Source organism: Odocoileus virginianus, chromosome 17 (assembly GCF_023699985.2).
Source record: "Odocoileus virginianus isolate 20LAN1187 ecotype Illinois chromosome 17, Ovbor_1.2, whole genome shotgun sequence".
NCBI classification, from domain to species: domain Eukaryota; kingdom Metazoa; phylum Chordata; class Mammalia; order Artiodactyla; family Cervidae; genus Odocoileus; species Odocoileus virginianus.
The window spans coordinates 21,993,845-22,013,749 of NC_069690.1; the positions used below are offsets into that span (position 1 = coordinate 21,993,845).

Consider the following 19,905-nt stretch of genomic DNA (forward strand, 5'->3'; position numbering starts at 1 on the left):
GGGAGGAGAAGTATGTTGAAGATCTTACTCCTGGTTTCTCAAAGCAGTTCACTGTAGCACTGCCATCTCAAAGTGAAGGTACTGATGGCTTGTCACCATGGAGACTGCATAAGGGCATCACAACAGAATGTCTTAAAAACAAAGTAACATCTTTGGGAATCCCCTGGCAGTCCAGTGGTTAGGACTCCAGGCTTCCACTACAGGGAGCCCAGGTTCAATCCTTGGTCTGGGAACTAAGATCCCACAAGCTGCACAAGGTGGCCTCAGGTCTGGGGGTGGGGGGGCTAGCGGGGAGTACATATATATGTGTGTGTGTAAGTTTTTTAATATGCATATTTACTTGGCTGCAAGAAAGGTATCAATTTTTTTTTAAAAATTAAGTTATAAACTCATTTTATATAATCCCAAACCCTGGTAAGTTAATCAATTGATAATTAATGATTAAGTACCTAATTCTGAAGCTAGTTTGATACTGTTAGGGATTTCATAAAATATACACTCTTCTCTTGTTCGCATGGAGTAAATACTCTAGTTGAGGGATCTATGTATCTCATGAAGCTAAAATAATTGCATTTTTTAGAACAGCTGAATATCCTGTAGTTGGTCTGTTAGGTTATTGATTCTTCTGTAATGAAAGAAGAGAGAAGAATCAGCAATGTCAAAAGAAAACAAAATACTAAACCCTCAAAATCAAAGTTGCTTTGTTTGAACCTCAAGTTAAAGAGAGGAAATAGGATCTTCCTGTAAGGGAAGGAGAGAGATACTGGCGATCAGTGGCAAACAATTATGGTGAGAAGGTTTAACTCAGTAAATATTTAATAAATGTCTTCTATGCTCAAGGTACCAGATATAAAAACAGATTTAGAAGCTGTTAACTAATTTGCATGATACAGCAAATAACACAATCAGAGCTAGAACCTAATTTTACCTAACTTCAATTTTTTTGTCATTACAATTTCTAAAAATAACTTTAATACAAAAATATTGCAATCACTACAGAAAACTACAAGAACCCAAAGAAAACAAAGAAAATTAAAGACACCTTTAATCTATCCCAGGGAATTATGATTAAGTTTTGATGTATATCCATCAGTCTTCTCTGCTGAAATGTGTATATAACATGTATTATTTTACAAAAATGTGATCAACTGCAAAGTTCATAATCATGAGACCACACAGCCTTCAGAGGAAGGAGAGATCATGTTTTTGGCAGCTGACCCCACCCCTAGGAGTCACTCACCCAGGAAACAGAAATGTGATGATCTGACTCCCCTGACTTGGCAGCACACACACATCTGTTCCAGCCCTGTAACTCTGAGTTCCTTAAAGCAAAGAAATTTCAAAGGCATTTCATTCTCCTCTACCCTCCTCCTGCACATCTTTGAGCCCAAGTCGGTCAGGTGCACTGATCCCACAGAGATGCTGCCCTGGTACACCCCCCACGTGAGTGCGTGCCAAGTTGCTTCAGTCGTGTCCGACTCTGTGGGACCCTACAGACTGCAGTCTGCCAGGCTCCTCTGCCCATAGGGTTTCCCAGACAAGAATACTGGAGTGGACTGCCATGCCCGCCTCCATGGGAATCTTCCCTTCTCTTACATCTCCTGCCTTGGCAGGCGGGTTCTTTACCACCAATGCCACCTGGGAAACCCACAGTGCTTCCAAAGCCAAGACTAACCAATGGAAAGGGCTATCAGAGATTATGGGAAACATCTGTATCCAAACGTCTCTGGCTGAGTCTAGTTCCATGTGCTGGTGGCTTGTGCACCCCTACTGGCACAGCCTTAACTCCTTGCAATTCTGCTCCATAGACTGTTTACTCCCGGAGCTTTTGCTACCAAATAAAGATGGTACTTCCTTATTAACACTCTGTTACACACTGACAATTCATTCCTTAGTGGAAAGCAGGATGGCCACAAAAGGCAACAGCATTCGTTCCTCCCTGAAATGGCAAGACCACACAACCACTCACCTACATGCCCAAGCTAACTGTCCAGGCCTGAGCTCTTCCCAGCTGGCAAGCAGTCACCTGAGGTGAGGTGAGGTGAGGGGAGGGGAGGGGAGGGGAGGGGAGGGGAGGGGAGGGGAAAGGTCTGACTCCTGACAGGCAGCCCCTGGTGACTCCACCTCCACCTCACTCCGCGAAAGGTATAAAAATGGGCTGCTATGCTGGTCCAGAACTTTTATATCTGATGCAGAAGATCTACTGTCACAACTCTCGGGTGTTATTTCATTAAGTACGTAGGGTTCCTCACATCTCGTACCAACTAAATGAAATTACAAATGGGGCTAGAATTCCCTCCAGCTGACGGAAATGAAAATACATTTGCAGAACTGCCTAAAAACGTCTCTTTTTTAAGCTTTAAGAGCAATGAAGTAAATCATAAAGGATAACATTTTTAACTATAAAAACTTTTTACAACTTTGGTACATTAAAAAAACAAATATAGTTAAGAATCAAATACAAGTAAGAAAATCACCAATGAACACAGAAAGGACTTGCTATATTAACTATCTATAAAGCTCAAATAAACTAGTAGGAAAAATATTAGGTAGGAATGAAAAAATTTGCAGAGAACAGGACCACACAGAACTATATATGGTTAATAAGACACAGGAAAAAAATGTCCACTCTCACCAATAATCAAAGAAATGCAACTGAAAACAGGATAGGCTGGAAGACGGTTTGGCAGTTTCCTACAAAACTAAACACAGTCTTACCATATGACCCAGCAATCACACTCCTTGGTATTTACTCAAATGAGTTGAAAACTTAAGTCCCCACAAAAACCTGCACTCAGATGTTTATAGCAGCCTTATACATAATTGCCAAAATTTAGAAGCAACCAAGATATCCTGCAGTAGGCTAATGGATAAATCAACTGTGGTCTACTCAAATAATGGAATACTACTCAGTGCTTTAAAAAAAAAAAAAAAAAAAAGAGCTGTCAAGCCATGACTAAGTTAAAGAAGCCAATCTGAAACAGTTACCTACTGTACGATTCTAATTCTATGACATTCTGGAAAAGCAAAACTATGGAGACAGTAAAAATATCAGTGGTTGCCAGGGGTTAGGAGGAGGGAGGGAGGGAGGGATGGACAGGCAGAGCACAAACGTTCAGGGCAATAAAACTATACTGTATGACAACACTGGTCTAAAGCCACAGAACACCACCAAGAGAGAACTCTACGGTGAATGATGGACATTAGGTAATAATGATGATCAGGTTCATCAACTGTAACAAATGAACCACTCATCTGGATGTTGATAGCAAGGGAAGCTGTGCACGTTTAGGGCAAGAGATAGTATGGCACTCTCTGTATTTCCATTCTATTTTTGCTATGAATTGAAAACTTCTCTAAAAAATAAAGTCTACTGAAAAAAAACAGAGATAGGCTTTCTTCTATCATTTATTCAACAACTTTATGAATGCCGACATTGTGCTAAGGACTATAAAACATTAACAATACTCAGTGCTAGCAAGAGGTGGTCACTGGGCGGTCTCAAACACTGCTGCTAAGACTGTAAGCTGGCACAGCTTCTTAAGAAAGTAATCCAACACACCATGTATCAAAAGCGTTAAAAGGCTTCAAACCTTTTAAACCTAAAAGTTAGTTTCTAAAAATACAGTCCAATGAAATAAAAGGAAAAGCATGTTTCCTATTTATTAAAAGATATTAATTAAAGCATTATTTATAATCCAAGAAAAGTGGGGGAAATGTGTGGAAACAGGGTAATGATTACATTAATGTTAACACATTTACATGAGAATATTATTCAGCCGTTAAATATATTTACAAAGAATTTTATAACTGAATACTTATAAAACAAGTGAAAACAGAATCAAACACTTTATACTCAGTATACTTTCAACTGTAAAAGAATATTCACACATACATATAGGAAGGAATGTCATTGCTGAGAAGATGGTTTATAGGTGGTTTCCACCTTTTTTTTTTTTTTCAGCACTCAACAAAACCCAAAAGGTGAAAACTTATTTTAAAAAATTATTTAGCTTACAAAAAACAGGACACAGTTGCTCCAGTAAGGTGAGAGTAAAAAAATATGGTAAATGAGTAGACAAGAAAAAATAAAAGAATATTTATGGGCAGGAAGAAAGGACAGAGAATTAATGATGAAAGATTTAAGAGACGAAAGGGGACAGAACTCATGTTGTATTCAAAGCAGTTCTGCTTCCAGAGCCATGAAGACAGTGACTCCAGTATTAACAGTAAACACCAAGACACATTTAATGTATTTTAATGTCAGAATATAAAACAGGCACTTGGAAACGACATATTCAGAAGTGGCACCACAAGAAAAAACATGATTATAAGCAATGGCCCAAAGAACAGATGCCCCGTGACCTTGCCACTCAACTTTGAATGTCTAGACTGACTGCTGACCAACTTTATTCTTGATGTGAACTCAACTCAAAACCTACTTGGGCTTCCCTGGGGACTCTGATGGTAAAGAATCCACCTACAATTCGAGAGACCTGGGTTTGGTCCCTGGATTCGGAAGATCCCCAGGAGGTGGGAATGGCAACCCACTCCAGTAATCTTGCCTGGGGAATCCCCATGGACAGAGAGGGCTGGCGGGCTACAGTCCACGGGGTCACAAAGAGCTGGACACGACTGAGCGACTAAGCACAGCACGGCACAAAACCTGCTTGTTGAGAGCTCACAGCACACGAGGCACTGGGTACTCACAATGAATAAATCAGTGGGTAAAACAAGCCAGGGATCCCTAACTGCAGGAACTTACAGTCTAGCAGAGGAGTCATGAGGGAAAACAAATAATAAAGATACACACAAGTTGGAGAAGGCAATGAAAACCCACTCCAGTATTCTTCTTGCCTGGAGAATCCCATGGACAGAAGAGCCTGGTGGGCTACACTCCATGGAGTCTCAAGAGTCAGACACAACTTATCGACTAAACCACCACCCAGGCAGGTTAGCTGAGAACCACAGCCACCTGGAAGTTAAATGGGAGGTTGGACAGGGGTGCAGAGTTCTGTCTGGGGAAGAAAGTAGTCTTGGACTAACTGGGGCAGGGAGCTGCCAGAGACACTGCTCAAGAAGTCGTTCCCAACAAGAGGAAGGTCAAGTTCAGATGTAGGCTTAGAAAAACAGGTAACTTGACCAAAGGCAGCAGAACAAGCCAGCCCAACTGGTTCATGAATGTAGTTTAATTAAATGAATCCGGATGGGAACAAAAATAGATTGAGGAACCACAGAGTGACTGGAGGAGTGGAGAAGGTTCAGCAGGGTCTGGCTGACTTCACCTGAAGCCTAGGTGAGGAATCAGGGACCAGGCAGAGAAGGGCTGTAAGGGCAACTGGGCAGTAGTTCAGGGAGATTTTGGAAGGCAATCTGACTTCTCTTCGGAGGAAGTTTGAGCTGGTTGGGTTAGCAGCCAAGAGAAATGGGACTGAAAATGGAATTGGGGCCTCCGTACCCTTGGTGTCGGCCCAGCAAATATTTCTCAGTTGCCACCGGCCTGAAGAATCCATGCTGTAAACTCTTTCATTTCTTTGATTGTGTACTTTATATCCTTTCTTTCCTGTTTCTTAATAATTTCTTTTGAAAAATGTGAAACAAAAAATGAAAAAAAAAAGATATACACAAGTGAGCTATTTAGTGTTTAGAGAACAAGTGTTATGGAAAAGAAAAGCAGAGCAGGATGGGAGTGATAGGAGAACAAAGAGGGAGTGCAGCAGTGTTAACAGAATGGTCAGAGTAAGTCACGTGGAGCTAAGATTTGAACAGACTTATGGGAGATGAGATATAGGCCATGCAGACGGCTGGAGAAAAAGCACTTCCAAGTAGAGGAAACTGCTAATGCAAAGGCCCAAAGGTGGGAGAAGTCCCTGGCTCATCAGAGGACCTGCAAGAAGGCCAGAGTAACTAAAACAAAGTAAGCAAGTCAGGATGTGGTCTGAAGGAGACCAGAGACAGCAAGGAGGGCAGTGGGGAGGAGGGAGAGTCCACACAGGAAGGCCTTGTGAAGACCATCACGGCTTCTGCTCTGAGAGAAATGGGAAGCCAGCAGAGAACTGTGGAGAGCAGACTGTGTGTGTGTGAGTGCATGTTATGAGTTTCAAGTCTTTCTGGAAAGCAGACTACGTGTGTGTGTGTATGTGTGTGTACAGAGGGGAAACGGGAACAAGAGAGACCACAGTTAGGAGTTTCAAGTCTTTCTGGATCATCTTTCTCCTCGTGTTTAAAAACAAGTTTGATTCACAAAGGGTATCCAGGGCATGTTTGCAAGAGAGTTTTTGCTTTCAGTGTGGAATCTTGAAGAATGTGTCAATGTCCTGCAACCGTGTCCTTAGCAGGCATCTCGAAATAATGATTACCAAACATTTCTCTCTGTTCACTGCCCTGACACGAGTTCTGGGCATCACCTGCTCTCAGGGGAGAGGTGGAGAGAGGTTATGCAGAACAAGCAGTGATAACGGGGTGACGTCACAGCTGTGCCTCAGAGAAGCCCCTAGTGAGCTGGGCTCATAATCACTCCACAGTGATTTACTCTGCCCTGCCAACGCCAGCTGGAGGAGGGATGAAGAAAGCTGACACAGCCTTAAGCCCTGGGCAGGCATTATAAGATCTTTCTCCCTCCAGGCCTGCCAGCCCCTCCCCTCTTCCAACCGCTGATCCTTGCTTCAGAAGCCAACGTGTGAACAGCACGTGTCTGGATTTCAGAAACCTGCCCAGCAGTTGGAAACTCCCTGCAGCGTGTCAATCGCTGCATCTGCTGTTGGCACTTGGGGCAAGGGATCACATGGGCAGTTTCTGAACTAAGCTTGGAGATGGGAGTCTGATATCTGAAGAGGAGACTCGAGAAGCCAGAAAACTCCAGTTACAGTAAATAAATTCCTAACCATATGACAATCTGCCTTCTAAAAAGGAAACTGGGACATACAATCCAACCAAACAGCTCTAAGGACGGCAGCAGTCAAGAACAAAAGCACAGAGCACCCTGACTAATGGAAAGGATTTTATGGGCCAACAGAGTTTACCAGCTCTGGAGTGTGATGTGGCTGAAACTAGAGAGCACTCTTGTCCAGATCCCTAGCTCACACCCTTTTGGCAATAAATGGCTTCTATCATTTCAGTGACAGGCCTCTCTCCCTGCCTTCCATTACCTTTCTTCCCCACCTGTCAATTAGTCCTCTGAGTAGTGTATACCTTGACCATCTCTTGGAAAAATAAAAAAATCTGAGCCCATAAACCATCTGCCATAAAACTAGGCTGCAGGAGCTGGAAAAGGAGCTGCTCTTTGGAAGCCCAGCCTACCATGCTCTCACCACCCGACATACAGGTACCCCTGTCACACTGCTCACAAGCAGAGGTTAGGAAAAAATGCTTGAGTCTGACGTTTCAAAGAAAAAAAGAATAACAGCATTTCCTCTAGCAACACGGCAGGCAGACTAGGAACCTACGTCTACTCTCCCAATGAAACAACTAATTATCCTGGAAAGAGCATCTTTAAAATCCTTCTAGAAAGCAGTGGTGAGTTAATAAATTAAAAAGGAATCCTCTGACCAGGGACTGAGTAAAGACAGAAAACTAGAGCTGTTAAGCATGGGATAGGGCCAGGCTTTACCCTAAGAACATCTGCTACCTGCTGAACTTGAGTGCTGGGTTTCCGAGACTTCGTGGGTACAGCTGACATAAGAGGATGCCCAAGACACCTGCCATAAAGCTGAAGTCCCACAGAGCTACACCCAAGTACAAAGGTCAGCCTCGTGATAAGACAGCTAGCTGGAAAACTGACTGTATCAAACCCTGAGGCTGACTAGAAGAGAAAAAAAAATAATGCACTGAAAGTACAGACTGTACACTAGCCCTCACAGGGGTATGCAGCCTGAATTCCCACTACCTGAAAGGTTTGAAAACCCTCAAGCAGACATTTTACTTAGAATGATTATTTTAGACTCTTCACACCAGACTGTGGACAAAAGCAAACTCAAACCCTTTCCCCATTTTCATCCCAGGTCTCCAAGAATTCCCACTAATGAATTCCCACAGAAAATTAGCAGATTACAGGGGGGGGGGAATTCTTTTTAATTGCACGGGAAACAAGGCACATATGCAACAACCAGCATAAGTAAGAGACTAGCAGAACCTCACCTAAAAGGACCCCTTGGTCAGAGTCCCTAAAATAACGTTTACTATATTAAAAAATAAATGAAAGACAAGCTCACCAATATGTTCAGGAAATAAGAAACTAATAGGAAAAGACCAGATTTAGGGGGGAAGAAATCTGGAAATAAAAATATATAATTGAAATAAAATCTCAGCAGGGCATGTTTAGCAGATTAGATATAGCTAACAAAAGGTTCAGGGACAGAGTTAAGGAAATTATGAGGAATGCAACACCAAAAAAAAAAAAAGAGAGAGAGAGTCAAAAATGAAAGAGAAGTTTTAAGAGACATTTAAGACAGAAGGAGAAGAGAAAGCATGGGCAGATGCAGTATGTAAAAAAAGAATGCTAAGAATTTTCTAAAACTGCTGAAATCAACTCACAGATACATGAAGCCCTATAAATCCCCAGCAAAAAAAAAAAAAAAGTACAAACCTAGAAAATCATTAAAGCTGTAGAACATCAAAGGGTTTATTTAAAAAAAAAAAAAATACCTAAGAATCACCCAGAGATAACAGATTATTTTTAAGAGGATATTATATTTTAAGAGGACTGACGGCTGACTTTTAAATAGTAATGACCCAGAGACAGCAAGGTACCTTCAATGGGCTGAAGAAAAACAACTGTTAACAGAGAGTTCTATTGACCAGTAAATACAGAGGAATCGGGAAAATAAAGAGTTTTCAGACAAATACAAACTGGAAAAGTCTGTCATCAAAAGAACGTCACTAAATAAATTCTAAAGAATATGCTTGAGGCAGAAAGAAAATGGTCCCAGGGAATTCCTGGTGGTCCAGTGATTAGAACTCTGAGCTTTCACTGCCAAGTTCCATCCCTGATCCAGGAACTAAGATCCCACGGCAGGGAGGTGCAGCCAAATAAAAAAAAAGGAAAAGAAACTGATCCCAGGGAGAAGGTCTGAAATATAAAAAGGAATGAAAGGAAAGGAGTAAATATACAGGTGAGTCTAAACAAATATTTACCATCAGAACAATCATAATAATGATGAAAACAAAATATAAGTGAAAACAACAACTTGTCTTTCAAGGTTTAAAAGTAAAAAAATAATTAAAACAGCTGACAACAGTAGCATATTAACTGGGGAAGAGAAAAGGAGAAGAGGACAGAATTCAAGTGTGCTAAGGTATCTGTATTATTTAGTAGAGGGAAAATGCAGCTGCCTAGGTTGGGGGGTGGAGGTGGTGGTGAGGCGGGGGTGGGGGGGGAACGACTGCTTGCTGTGTTGAGTTGTCTCAATCAGGTCCAAAGAAATTTCTGTGTGCCATCTGACACAGGAGGCTGGACCTTTGAGACCTGTGTGTAATTTACTACCTTTGTGACCTTCCTAAAGTTACTCAGCCTTTCTGGTATGTTTCTAGTCTGTAAATCTACGAAATAGGACACAAAATGGCTGTCCCACCTGTCTCAGGGGCTTTTCTAGTAGCTCAGGTGGTAAAGAATCCGCCTGCAAGGCAGGAGACCCTGGTTCGATTCCTGGGATGCTAAGATCCCCTGGAGAAGGGAAAGGCTACCCAGTCCAGTATTCTGGCCTGGAGAATTCCATGGACTATATATAGTCCATGGGATTGCAAAGAGTCAGAGGCTGATGGGCGACATCACATGAGAATACATATAAAGCAATCATAAAATCTCATCAGGTATGACCACAATGTTGTTCTGTTGTCATTCCCGGCCACTACCTCTGAAAGCTTACAGTTCTTCCCCACACCAACATTTAGCTGGTTAGGGTCCAAAGTGCAACTTACTCCCCCTAACCCCCACCCCCAGAACATACTCATGTTCCCAAAGTATTCAACAAATAGCAGAGAGCTGGCCCATGCCCCCTCTAACATGTAGAATTTTACTCCCCAAGAAAAGTTTAAGGAGAGTTCAGAAAAGGCAGCTGAGAGTCCTGCTGCCAGCATCCCCTTAATAACATCTCTCTTTCAGAATAAGTCCATTCAGGAAGACAAAAAAATTAAATTGAGAAGCTATAAAATGGCAGCAGAGATGAGGTCTCTAGCCCACAGTAATGACAAGGTGGTGACGGGACACTACACTTTTCCACCACCCCACAAAGCAGCCACGGACACCAAACCACACTGTAACCCTGGGGCAAAACCAGAAATCATTTCATCAACATGGTAAGAGGCTTAATTTTATTGATACGAGTGAATTTTCTCATGTCTTTAGCTTTTCACAACTGCTGCTTCTCCCTCAGCCTAAAGTAATGGATTCATCCTGAAAATAAGGACCCTGGAATTCAGAATAGGGAAGAGAGGAAGACCCCATGACAAACTCACTTCCTTAGCTTTTCCTTCTTTTCCAGGGAACTCTGAGGGGAGAAATCCACGTCAAGCAGCCTGTTGATAGCTGTATCTCCCCCAGAGGGACAGAGGGCACAGCAGAGGGATGCGCCCTTCCCCTGGTCTGCCTCCTGAAGCCTTGCCTCTTCTGACCTCCGAATCCATTTCTCACGTGACTTGGGGGCCAAGCTGGCTGTTTCTTTGTTTATCTGAGCACTCCTGAAAGTGAAGGTTAGGCAGTGCCGACTACCTGCAGAAATCTACGCAAAGGTCCTTGGGGAGAAAGAGCCCAAGGCTTCTGTCACCAGAGACAGACAAGCAGGGACGAGAGGGCCAGTTCACCCAGCTCGACTCAGGCCTGCCCCTTCCGAGAGGTGGATTCCCGTACAGCTGTTCTGAGAAGCAGGGGATGAGGCACTTGATACATTCTGCTCGGGTGAGGGACTCAGACAGAAGTGAACTGCACGGGGCAGCACCCTGCCTTACCAAAGGTCTCTAAGGCGGCGGTTTGCTGAAGACAAAGAAATTCTGGTTGTGACTGTAACTTCACAAACTAGGGTCAACCTGCATACATGACCACAGCCTGGAGGTGAGTGGCTCCCATCTCAAGCGTCCCACACACTGGGGTCAAGTTCTGTGGGTCCCCTGCCGACAGGTGTCTTGTCTCTATCCCTCTGGAGGTAGGCAGGTGGCACCCCCGCCCACCGCCTCCTGCAAGTCAGGATTACTAACAAACCATAAAAGAGAGCATAAATGATAACAAAAGGAATGCCAGCCTAGCCCTAGCTCAATGCCAGCTCCTAAACGGTCCCCAAGAACAGGGAGCCCCAGTGGCGAACACACAAGCAGTGTCTCTTGGGTGCCCTCTTGCTGTCACCAGGGCTTTTCTGCAAGGCTGACATGGAGGCCTCCTCTATGAACTGGTAGATGAGGAAAAAGAGGAGGAAAAAGAAGGGGCTAGGGCACAGAAAAGGGAAGTTATTCTAGTGGTGGCCAATGAATAACATCCAATGATTTATAGGAAGTATAATCCAATAATACAGTAAAATAAAACAGTGTGTGCCTGCAATGGTTTTGATTCCAGGAATTATAAAAACATATTTTTTTAAAAAGACAGAGAGAGAGAGAGCAAGAGGGGGAGAGAAAACGGGGGGAAGAAACAAGGGGGCCAGACTGGAGCAAATTGGGCACAGATGGGAGAGGCAGTTGGGCTCCAGGGGTGCCCTACCACATATACTGCTTCCATTACTCCTCTTCGAGAAACGAGAGCTTTATTTCCTTACATTACAGAATTAAAAAAAAAAATTTAAAATTCTTGGCGTGCTTGTGGTTTAGATCAACCATTCCCTCTCCAGCACCACATCAGCCAATCGGGTGGCTGCTGAAGTGTTAAATGCTGAGGCACGTGGAGAAGGCCCCACTTCTCCGATGACCAGCGGTGACATCACCCTGGGAACCACCTATCTCGCCACCACCCATCACTCGCCAAAGGGCAATTCTGGACACAGGCCAGGAAGGGAACACACTGTTCAGTGACAGTCGGCCTGGAATCATGGCCTTCCTCATCCATGTGCTCAGTGAATGCTTACTGAGTGCCTGATAAACAGCAGGCCCTCTGCTAATGGAAACCCAAACATCCCTTGAATGTCTCTGTCCTCAACCTCTTCAAAGTAGACTAGTAGGATTCTGGACTCTCTGCAGTCCCACTCCAGCAGGCTTCTTGCAGGGGGCCCACCTGATGGGAGGAGATAAAGGTATCAATAGCCTTGAACTTATGAGTTTTAAGATCACTGCTGAGACCTGAAAGGTTCGCTGGTTAAATGATGTGGCAAAACTCAACTTACTTTGCTTTATCGGAAGGGGGACAAATCTCACGACTTCTGCCTCCTTGAGCTCCAGGGAAAACTGTAACTTAGGAAAGAGGCCTCTTTCACCATCTAAGTGTTTCCCCTCTGTTGGGCCTTGTGCGGTGCCTGAAGCTCTTTAAAGAGTTCTGTGTCTCTCAACCCCAAGGAAAGCACATTTGAGAAGTATTTTAATAATCACACTATTAGTATCATTTCCGGTATCTTGAAAAGAGGACTTATACAAGGGTAGCACCGAGCCCATACAAAAATGAATTAAGAGACAACAGCAAAGGACATCCTTTTTCGTAAGGCCGTCCCTGTGGCTCTCCCTAGGTACCACATCTCCAGGGAAGGGCCAGGCATAGACGGAGAGGATCTCGACTGCCGTGGGGGGACACAGATCACCTCTGCTCCGGGCTGGAACGTTCCTTCTCCACAGAGTCCAGGAACTGACATATGCAAACACCCACCCAGAAGGACACGTCCAAGAAGGAATGGAAAGAAAAATGATGGCCCAGATGTTCTGTTAACTTGCAGCGACTGCCAAATCACCACAGACCCCAAGCACCTGGGAGGGCCAGGCAGCAGCAGGCCCTCGCTTCCTGGCTGCAGACAGCCAGGGGTCCCGCGGCTGGGTGGCGGCTCTGACAGCCAGCCGGCCGGCCTGGAGGGCAGCCTTCAGAAGGGCACCGGCTGACGGGACCTGGGGGCTGAACATTCAAGGGCTGATTTATCACTTCCTTACTCATAAAAATGTGATTCAAACTGCTGCTGATTAGTGAAGGATTTAAATCTTTACCCTCTCCCCAACCCCCTTCCCGCTCCACCCCCGGCACAGATGCTGCAGCTCAGCCACAACACCCCCTTCTTGCCACTGTCCGTGCGAGCACAGCACAGGGGCCCAGCGAAGATGACTCACATGCTGGGAAATGGAAAAGTGCATCTTCCCACCAGCCAGCCCCGCTGAGTGCTCCGCTCAGCCCTCTCCCAATGGCAGCCCACACAGTGGGGTCTGGACGGCCGCCTCAGCTGCACACCGGGTACTTGGCAGCGTGTCCACAGAGCGCTCTGTCCTAGCTGAGTGTTACATCCTGTGGCCCGGGCTGTGTTTCCCTGAAACACCCTTGGACCACCTCAGCTCTCGGCCCCAGCTGCCCCGCGGAGGTGAGCGTCAGGACAAAGCCGGAGCCGGTGGCGGGGTCTCACGCACGGGCTGCGACGTGTCCTTCCTGGCGAGCAGGTCCTCGTGAGGAGCGACCATGAGGAAGAGTCTGAGAAAAAGCATGCGGCCTTCAAGGGGAAAGCACTACTTCCTCCTTTCTCTGTTCTCACTGTCTCACCTTCCTTTCACCCATATTTTCTTAACTTTTAACTTTACAACAGCTCCAAGGAAAGGACTCATTGGTGGCCTATGAAAAGGCCAACATCTTCCTTTCCGTGGAGCGGAAGCTGCTGACAACAGAGGCTCCGCAGGTTAGAGCTGTGGGGCCTTTACATTCACACCTCCAGGTCCCCTGATGGGGAAACAGCACCTTGGCAGAGGCTGCGCTCTGTGACAGGCAGCTTGCTCACTCTGATGCTGCTAGAGGGAGGCAGGGAAGTGAACAGGAAGCCACCTCAGAGGCTCCACTCCTCCGAGCCCGCGAGCTTCCCACCTGGTGGCCCGACCCTCGAGACCCTCAAGAGATAAGGAAGGGATCAAGTTCCCTCCCCTCCAGACTGACCGCCTCACCACCCTTTACAAACTGTATTTCCTCCTTCCTAGAAACCACCACTGCCCCTCAGGACTGCATGCTTCCTCAGTGCTGTTCCTGGACATATTCAGACAAGTTCAAAATGGCACCTAAACCTGTGCATTTCACCTTCTGCAAGGAATTGTAAATGCAGCGGCAGACAGCGTGAGAGAACACCCTCTAGGATTCATATGTGATGGAAAACCCAGGCAAACCAGCAGAGGACCTGGCAGAGTACCAGGAGGAGCCAAATCTCAAAGGAAAGTGCAGCCTGCCTGCTCATCAGGGAGAACACCCCCACCCCCACCCCCACCCCACCGGAGCAGGCTGAAGCATAACTCTAAATACAAATGGGAAAGGGAAATAAACCAACTTCAGAGTGACAGAGATCACTAAGAAAAGGTGCCATGAAAGAACCAGTGAGACTTTGTCCAGAAACACTGGGTCTGCTTTACAATGGAGTCTCTCTGTATGGCAATTCCCACTTCTTGGGATTGCAGGTGACAACCTTCTAACCCTGAGACCAGACACTCTCTGCTGAAGCTCTGAAATGATTTTTTGGCAGCATCGACCAAGTCTCCTTTGCAAACAAACACACAAAATAATGTCACCTCCAGGCTACAGATTTCCATCAAGTCAAACCACATCATCCTTACCTCAGCAGGGTGGAGGGAAGGGAAGGGATCCGGTTAACATCCTTCCATTGTGACCTGGTCACCAGAACATTTACAAATCCTGCCAATCAGCCCCTCCCCCATTTCTCCTTCCCCACCTCCCACCTCACGTCAAAAAAAAAAAAACAACCCAGTGTTCAGAAAAGCATCTCAGAATGCATACCACTACATCTGCCAAACTCTGGGGCTGGTGAGTTTTTTGCTTCCAGATTTGAGTCACCAAAGCTCATCAATTCTCTGTTCTTACTCCCTGGCAGACTCCCACAAGGGATATCCCATAGGGAACTAGACTTTTCCATATTGAACAAACAGGGTACATGAGTCCAGAAACAGCTATTCCCCATCCCTGCCAAGCGTATGGTCTCTGCAATGAAACATTTCAGCAATGCCTCCCCCCCGGGACAGGCTTTGGGTCTGCAGCCTCCAAGAGGCCTTGCTGCTGCCTTCAGCACAGCCAGATGTGCAGCAGCATCTCTGGGTTTGCAAATTAAGCTCTATACCCATGATTCCCTCTAACCATCCCACCCAGGCACTAGAGAGTCAAACAGATTTCAGAGAGCACATGAAAGATCTGAAAGGCAATGGAGGAAAGGAGGAAGGTGTGTGTGTGTGTGTGTGTGTGTGTGTGTGTGTGTGTGTGTGTGCACGTATGTGTGTTGGGGGGACTGTGTGCGTGTGTGTGTGTTTGGGGGACTGTGTAGTGGTATGGCAGCACAGGAAAGAAGATAGATTAATCTTTATCTGTCTAGATTAAGAAACTGGATGTTCCTTACCTTTCAACTGGGAGTTGTGTACAGCAAACATGTTGATGGTCATAAGCTGTAGCATGCGGGTACTTCCAATAGGAGAGGGGCTGTGCTGCAGCAACACCTGGAACTCCTTGAGGACCTTCTCAGCCACTGCAGAGAATGTCTCCATCCTACAAGCACAGCCAGCCCATCAGTGAGGCACATTCCCGAGAGCACTCAGTGCACGCGTGCACACACACACACGCGTGCTCATTCATTCATTCCTTCCCTCCCCGCCCCTTTCTTTCTCAGAAAAGCAGACAGCTAACACCTAGGATGTTTCTTTGCCTTCACAAACCTTCCGAGTACCCTAAGGTTGTGAACAAATTTAAGAGAAAGACGCGTTCAGGGTTTAGAGATGGAAACAACTCAATTTTTTGGATAAATCACCATGAGTTATTACGCTTTGGTATGCTATTTCCTAACCTCTGGCAATAACTAGATTCAAGCTGAAATCAAAGTTTCTCTCTGAAACCATCAGTTTTTCTAAATAGTGAACAAATTTCCTTTAAGCTCTAAGGCCAGCATAGTCCCCAAACTCTCTGGTATGAAAACCATATTCTAGGAAGAGGTTTGTGAATCTAAAGGTTGTTCTACTCAAAGCTTCACTTCAGAGAGGTGCTCAGACGCAGTTCTGCTGCTGTCAACGTAGGGACTAGCACACGAATTGTTCCACATAAGGACCCCAAACGTCCCCTGGAGAACCCCTCGGCCAGGGGCCCCGATGACCTGTTTCGGCCTTTCCTGGGTTGCTGTCCTCCTCCCTCTCACAAGGGCTCTGCTCATCAGGGTCTGTATGTTTTCAGGCCTGTGGAAATATAATGCCCTGGCCAACTGCCACTCCCAATACAGGAAGAGCCTGTAATGTAGGGAGGCAGAAATCTAGCCAGTGACCCGGCGCTCCTAAGGAGAGGTCATTCAAACCACTGCTTGCCAAACGTGGCCACAGAACAGTGGTGCTTGCCTGGAGCTCCTCTGGCAGTAGGAACAAACCACAGCTGAAGTCCTCAGAAATAAAAAGCAAATTCAAACTCGGTGCTAGAGAGAGAAGAAAACCAGGCACATGGGCCTGAGGGCCATGCAGAACAATTCACGGTCACCAGAGTATCTTTCATCCTTCTCACACCCCCCCACAAACAAACAAACTGCTTGTGGTACACTGCGTGTGTACTGGGGTGGGGGGAGAGGAGGGTGAGGAAGAGTTCCAGCTTGGATTAATAAATAGCTTCTGGAAAGCCACAGGGAAGGGAATCCTCCTCAAAGGATACAACACAGTCTCAAGTCCTAGGGAAGGGTGTTTCTGCTTTCACCTGAAGCTCGACCCTTTCTCCAGGGTGTATTGAGCACCCTCTCCAGAGCCTTCTGAAAGCCTGACAAGTTTCATTCCTTGCCCTTGGAGGCAACTCTTGCAACTGACCCCCCAGTACCCAGCAGTCATGCCACAGTTTCGGGTCAATTACAGTTTATGTTCCAGTGCCCTTCTCTGCTGAGCTGTCCTCTTTTTCACTGGCACAAAACATGCCAGGCATTTGCTTTCTTCTCTCTACATGCCATTTCAAGTGCCACCCCACACCACACTCCTGCCGCCACCACCCAACAACAAAACAACCAAAACACACTGATTTTCTTCCACCTCTGAAAAGTTTCACAACCATTAAAACTCTTGGTCGGTTTGGAATGGCAGAGAGTGATATGTTTGGGGCTGGACTGGATCCATTTTTCCCCCTGGGCTGTAACAAAGGTTTCATTTTAAACCTTGACACTGTGCAGCACTCTTTCTGGTCGGAGGTGGGGAGGGGGGCTAGCACTTCTCATTACGAGAATCGCAGAGTTCACTCTGCTTGAAAAGCAGCCACACTGGGCGAGTTTCGGAGCCATGTGTCTCCGTGTTGAAAGGCGGTAGAGAGCCAGCACAGAACGACATGACAGAAGTGTCACGTGGGACGGTCCTGCTTCGAGGCTGTGTCTGAGGAAGACTCTTTCCCGGGATGGGAATTGAAACACAGCCATTATCACTCCCTAGGTCAGAATGAAGTCTCAAATGAGCACCAGGCCAAATGTCCACATCGTCTTAAGTTAAAAAAAAAAAAAGAAAAATTTGCTGTTCACCTTTCAGCTAGTTCACAATGATTAAAACAAAAGAAAAAGAAATCAAATGCATAAGGTATGAGTTAGAGTAACTCCAATTCTGAGATACGAGGGAAGATGGAGTTCTCAGACAACATCAGCTTTGTGAGGCAACAACTGAAGGACACGCAGATAAAAGATTCTTCCTCAGAGCTCAATAACGGCGTTTCCGTGCCCAATTTCGTAACCAAAATGTTCTCTGGTTTTGGTCTCCAATTACCTGTAAGTAGTTTTCTTTCTTTCTCTTTGCTCCACCCCATACTGCAGAATGAAAATTATACTAAAACTGGGATAATGACAGAATACAATTTGTTTAGGAAAAAAGCCCACAAAATAAAATGATGGTTTTTATGGCTACATAAGTAATTAAGCAAATGCAATAAAAAGGTCTGAAGAATATATAACCTGATGTCTAGCATTATCTCTTTGGAGGGCACAGGGGTTGGGAAAGAGTTGAAAGAAATTTTAGAAAAGCATACTATACTTTTACAAGGAGATTTTTATATATTACTTATGTAATAATTGTAAAAGTTTTACACAAGAAGCAGCAGCAGTAGCAGCAACAGAGAAAAAGGCAAGAAAGCATAAAAAGATGGCAATTTATAACAGAAAAAAATTGGAAAAATTGGACGCAGCCTAAAACGTCCAACAACACCAGATAATTAAGATGGCATATCCATACAATTGAATTCTATTTTTTAAAAGCTGTATCAGATTTTTTTGAGTTTAATATATATTAACTGAAGACAGTTTTAAAGTAGTTTAATGTGATCCCTTTTATAGATATTTATAAAGAATAAATAAGAGAATGCATATGTGTGATGTATGGAAGAGAAGATAAAAATACACATCGTTTTAACGGTGGATAGTTATCTTTGGATAGTGAGAATAGGAATAATTTTTTATTTCTTCTTTTTGCTGGGTTTTCTAAATATTTTACAACTAGCACTGTATACAGTAAAAAGATTTCCCCTACGATGAATACTTCTGGCTTTTGTATATAATACATTTCTAGTTTTAAAAAGTAAATCAAGACACAAACATAATATTTTTAACAATTCGAAGTCCAAAATAAACACATGAGTCTTTGAATTCCAAGAGATCTTGAAAGTGTGTAAAGAGCATGACTCGGCAAGCAAGGAAAAAACTAAAGTGGCAACTTCAACCTAAGCTACAATGGGAAGCTAAATTATTCTCTTTGTCACAAGTCAGAAGTCTACAGATGGCCGGCTTCCTGACCCCCTCAGAGGAGTCCGAGTGCAGGTCCGCTGTGCCTCTCCCCGGGAGAGCCAGTGTTTGTCAGGAGCCACACAGCACTCCTGCCCGATTCCGTTTCCTGAGCCCAGGAGGACTCTGGCCCTGTCTTTTAAAACTGTATGATCACTTGTAGGATGTGCATTTTGCTGGCTGCAGTGACCGCTTTCTGAAGGGATCTCAAGAGACACCTTGTCTCCTGTGAATGGCAGTTTCAAGAAACCAATCTTTCAGACAGTCCTGGGACCAGACCCGGGAGTGACTCAGACGGTGACTAACGGGGCAGAACCCAACCCCTCAGATGCTGGGGAACACAGCTGGCCTGACAATGTTCTCTTCGGGAAAGAATCAGGCTCCCTAACTTTTCTTAACATCTTCATTTTTAAAAACTGTACAAGATAGGAGCAAACCAGTAGCAAAACCAAAGCAAACCAAACAGCTCGGCCATGAGACAGGGCAGCCATGAGAAACAAAAATCACAGGGCTACAGGACAGGGGGACTGGAACAGACCTTGGAGCTCATCTGCTTAAACTACTGATAAGGAAACCAGAGACCACAGACGCTCTGACTTGCTCTCTCTCGAGGTCTTAGAACAAGTCGGCAGAGAAAAACAAACTCTTTTTGGCACCTGATTCCATCAAACACTTGGAATTTCTTTTTTTGCAGGCTGCTGAGAGGAAGGAGACGGGTGTGGCACACAGTAGGCCCTCAAGTGCACACAGATGCAGCAGGGAACACGGGCCCAGAGAAGACAAAGCCTGGGAGGGCCACGCTGTCGGGGCTTTTCTCAGCAGGCAGGCGGGACAGTGGATGTGTCTTCAGCTGCTCCCCATTACAATCTCCGCACTCTTAATTCGTTTTCAACGCCTCCCACATTTCACATCTTCTTGGTAATTAGGCAGCAGTCCATGTTGCTGTGTGTGGCTTGGGCCCATTGCTCTTCTGGTCTTACAGACTTCTATAGTTTGGGTTTTTTTTCTATTTCCAATAGAAAAATTATTGCTGTTTCTCTGCCTTCCAGAATAA

At 45.1% G+C, this 19,905-nt stretch overlaps 1 protein-coding gene across 4 annotated transcripts in view; it reads right to left on the reverse strand.

Moving 5' to 3' along the window:
• Positions 1–19,905, reverse strand: part of SMG6 (SMG6 nonsense mediated mRNA decay factor) — a 197,074-nt gene that overhangs the window by 128,339 nt on the left and 48,830 nt on the right. For all 4 annotated transcript variants that reach the window (XM_020909771.2, XM_020909772.2, XM_020909770.2 and 1 more), the window contains one exon: positions 15,483–15,628. In XM_020909771.2, coding sequence (XP_020765430.2) covers positions 15,483–15,628 — 146 coding nt within the window. The remainder of the gene's footprint in view (positions 1–15,482; positions 15,629–19,905) is intronic.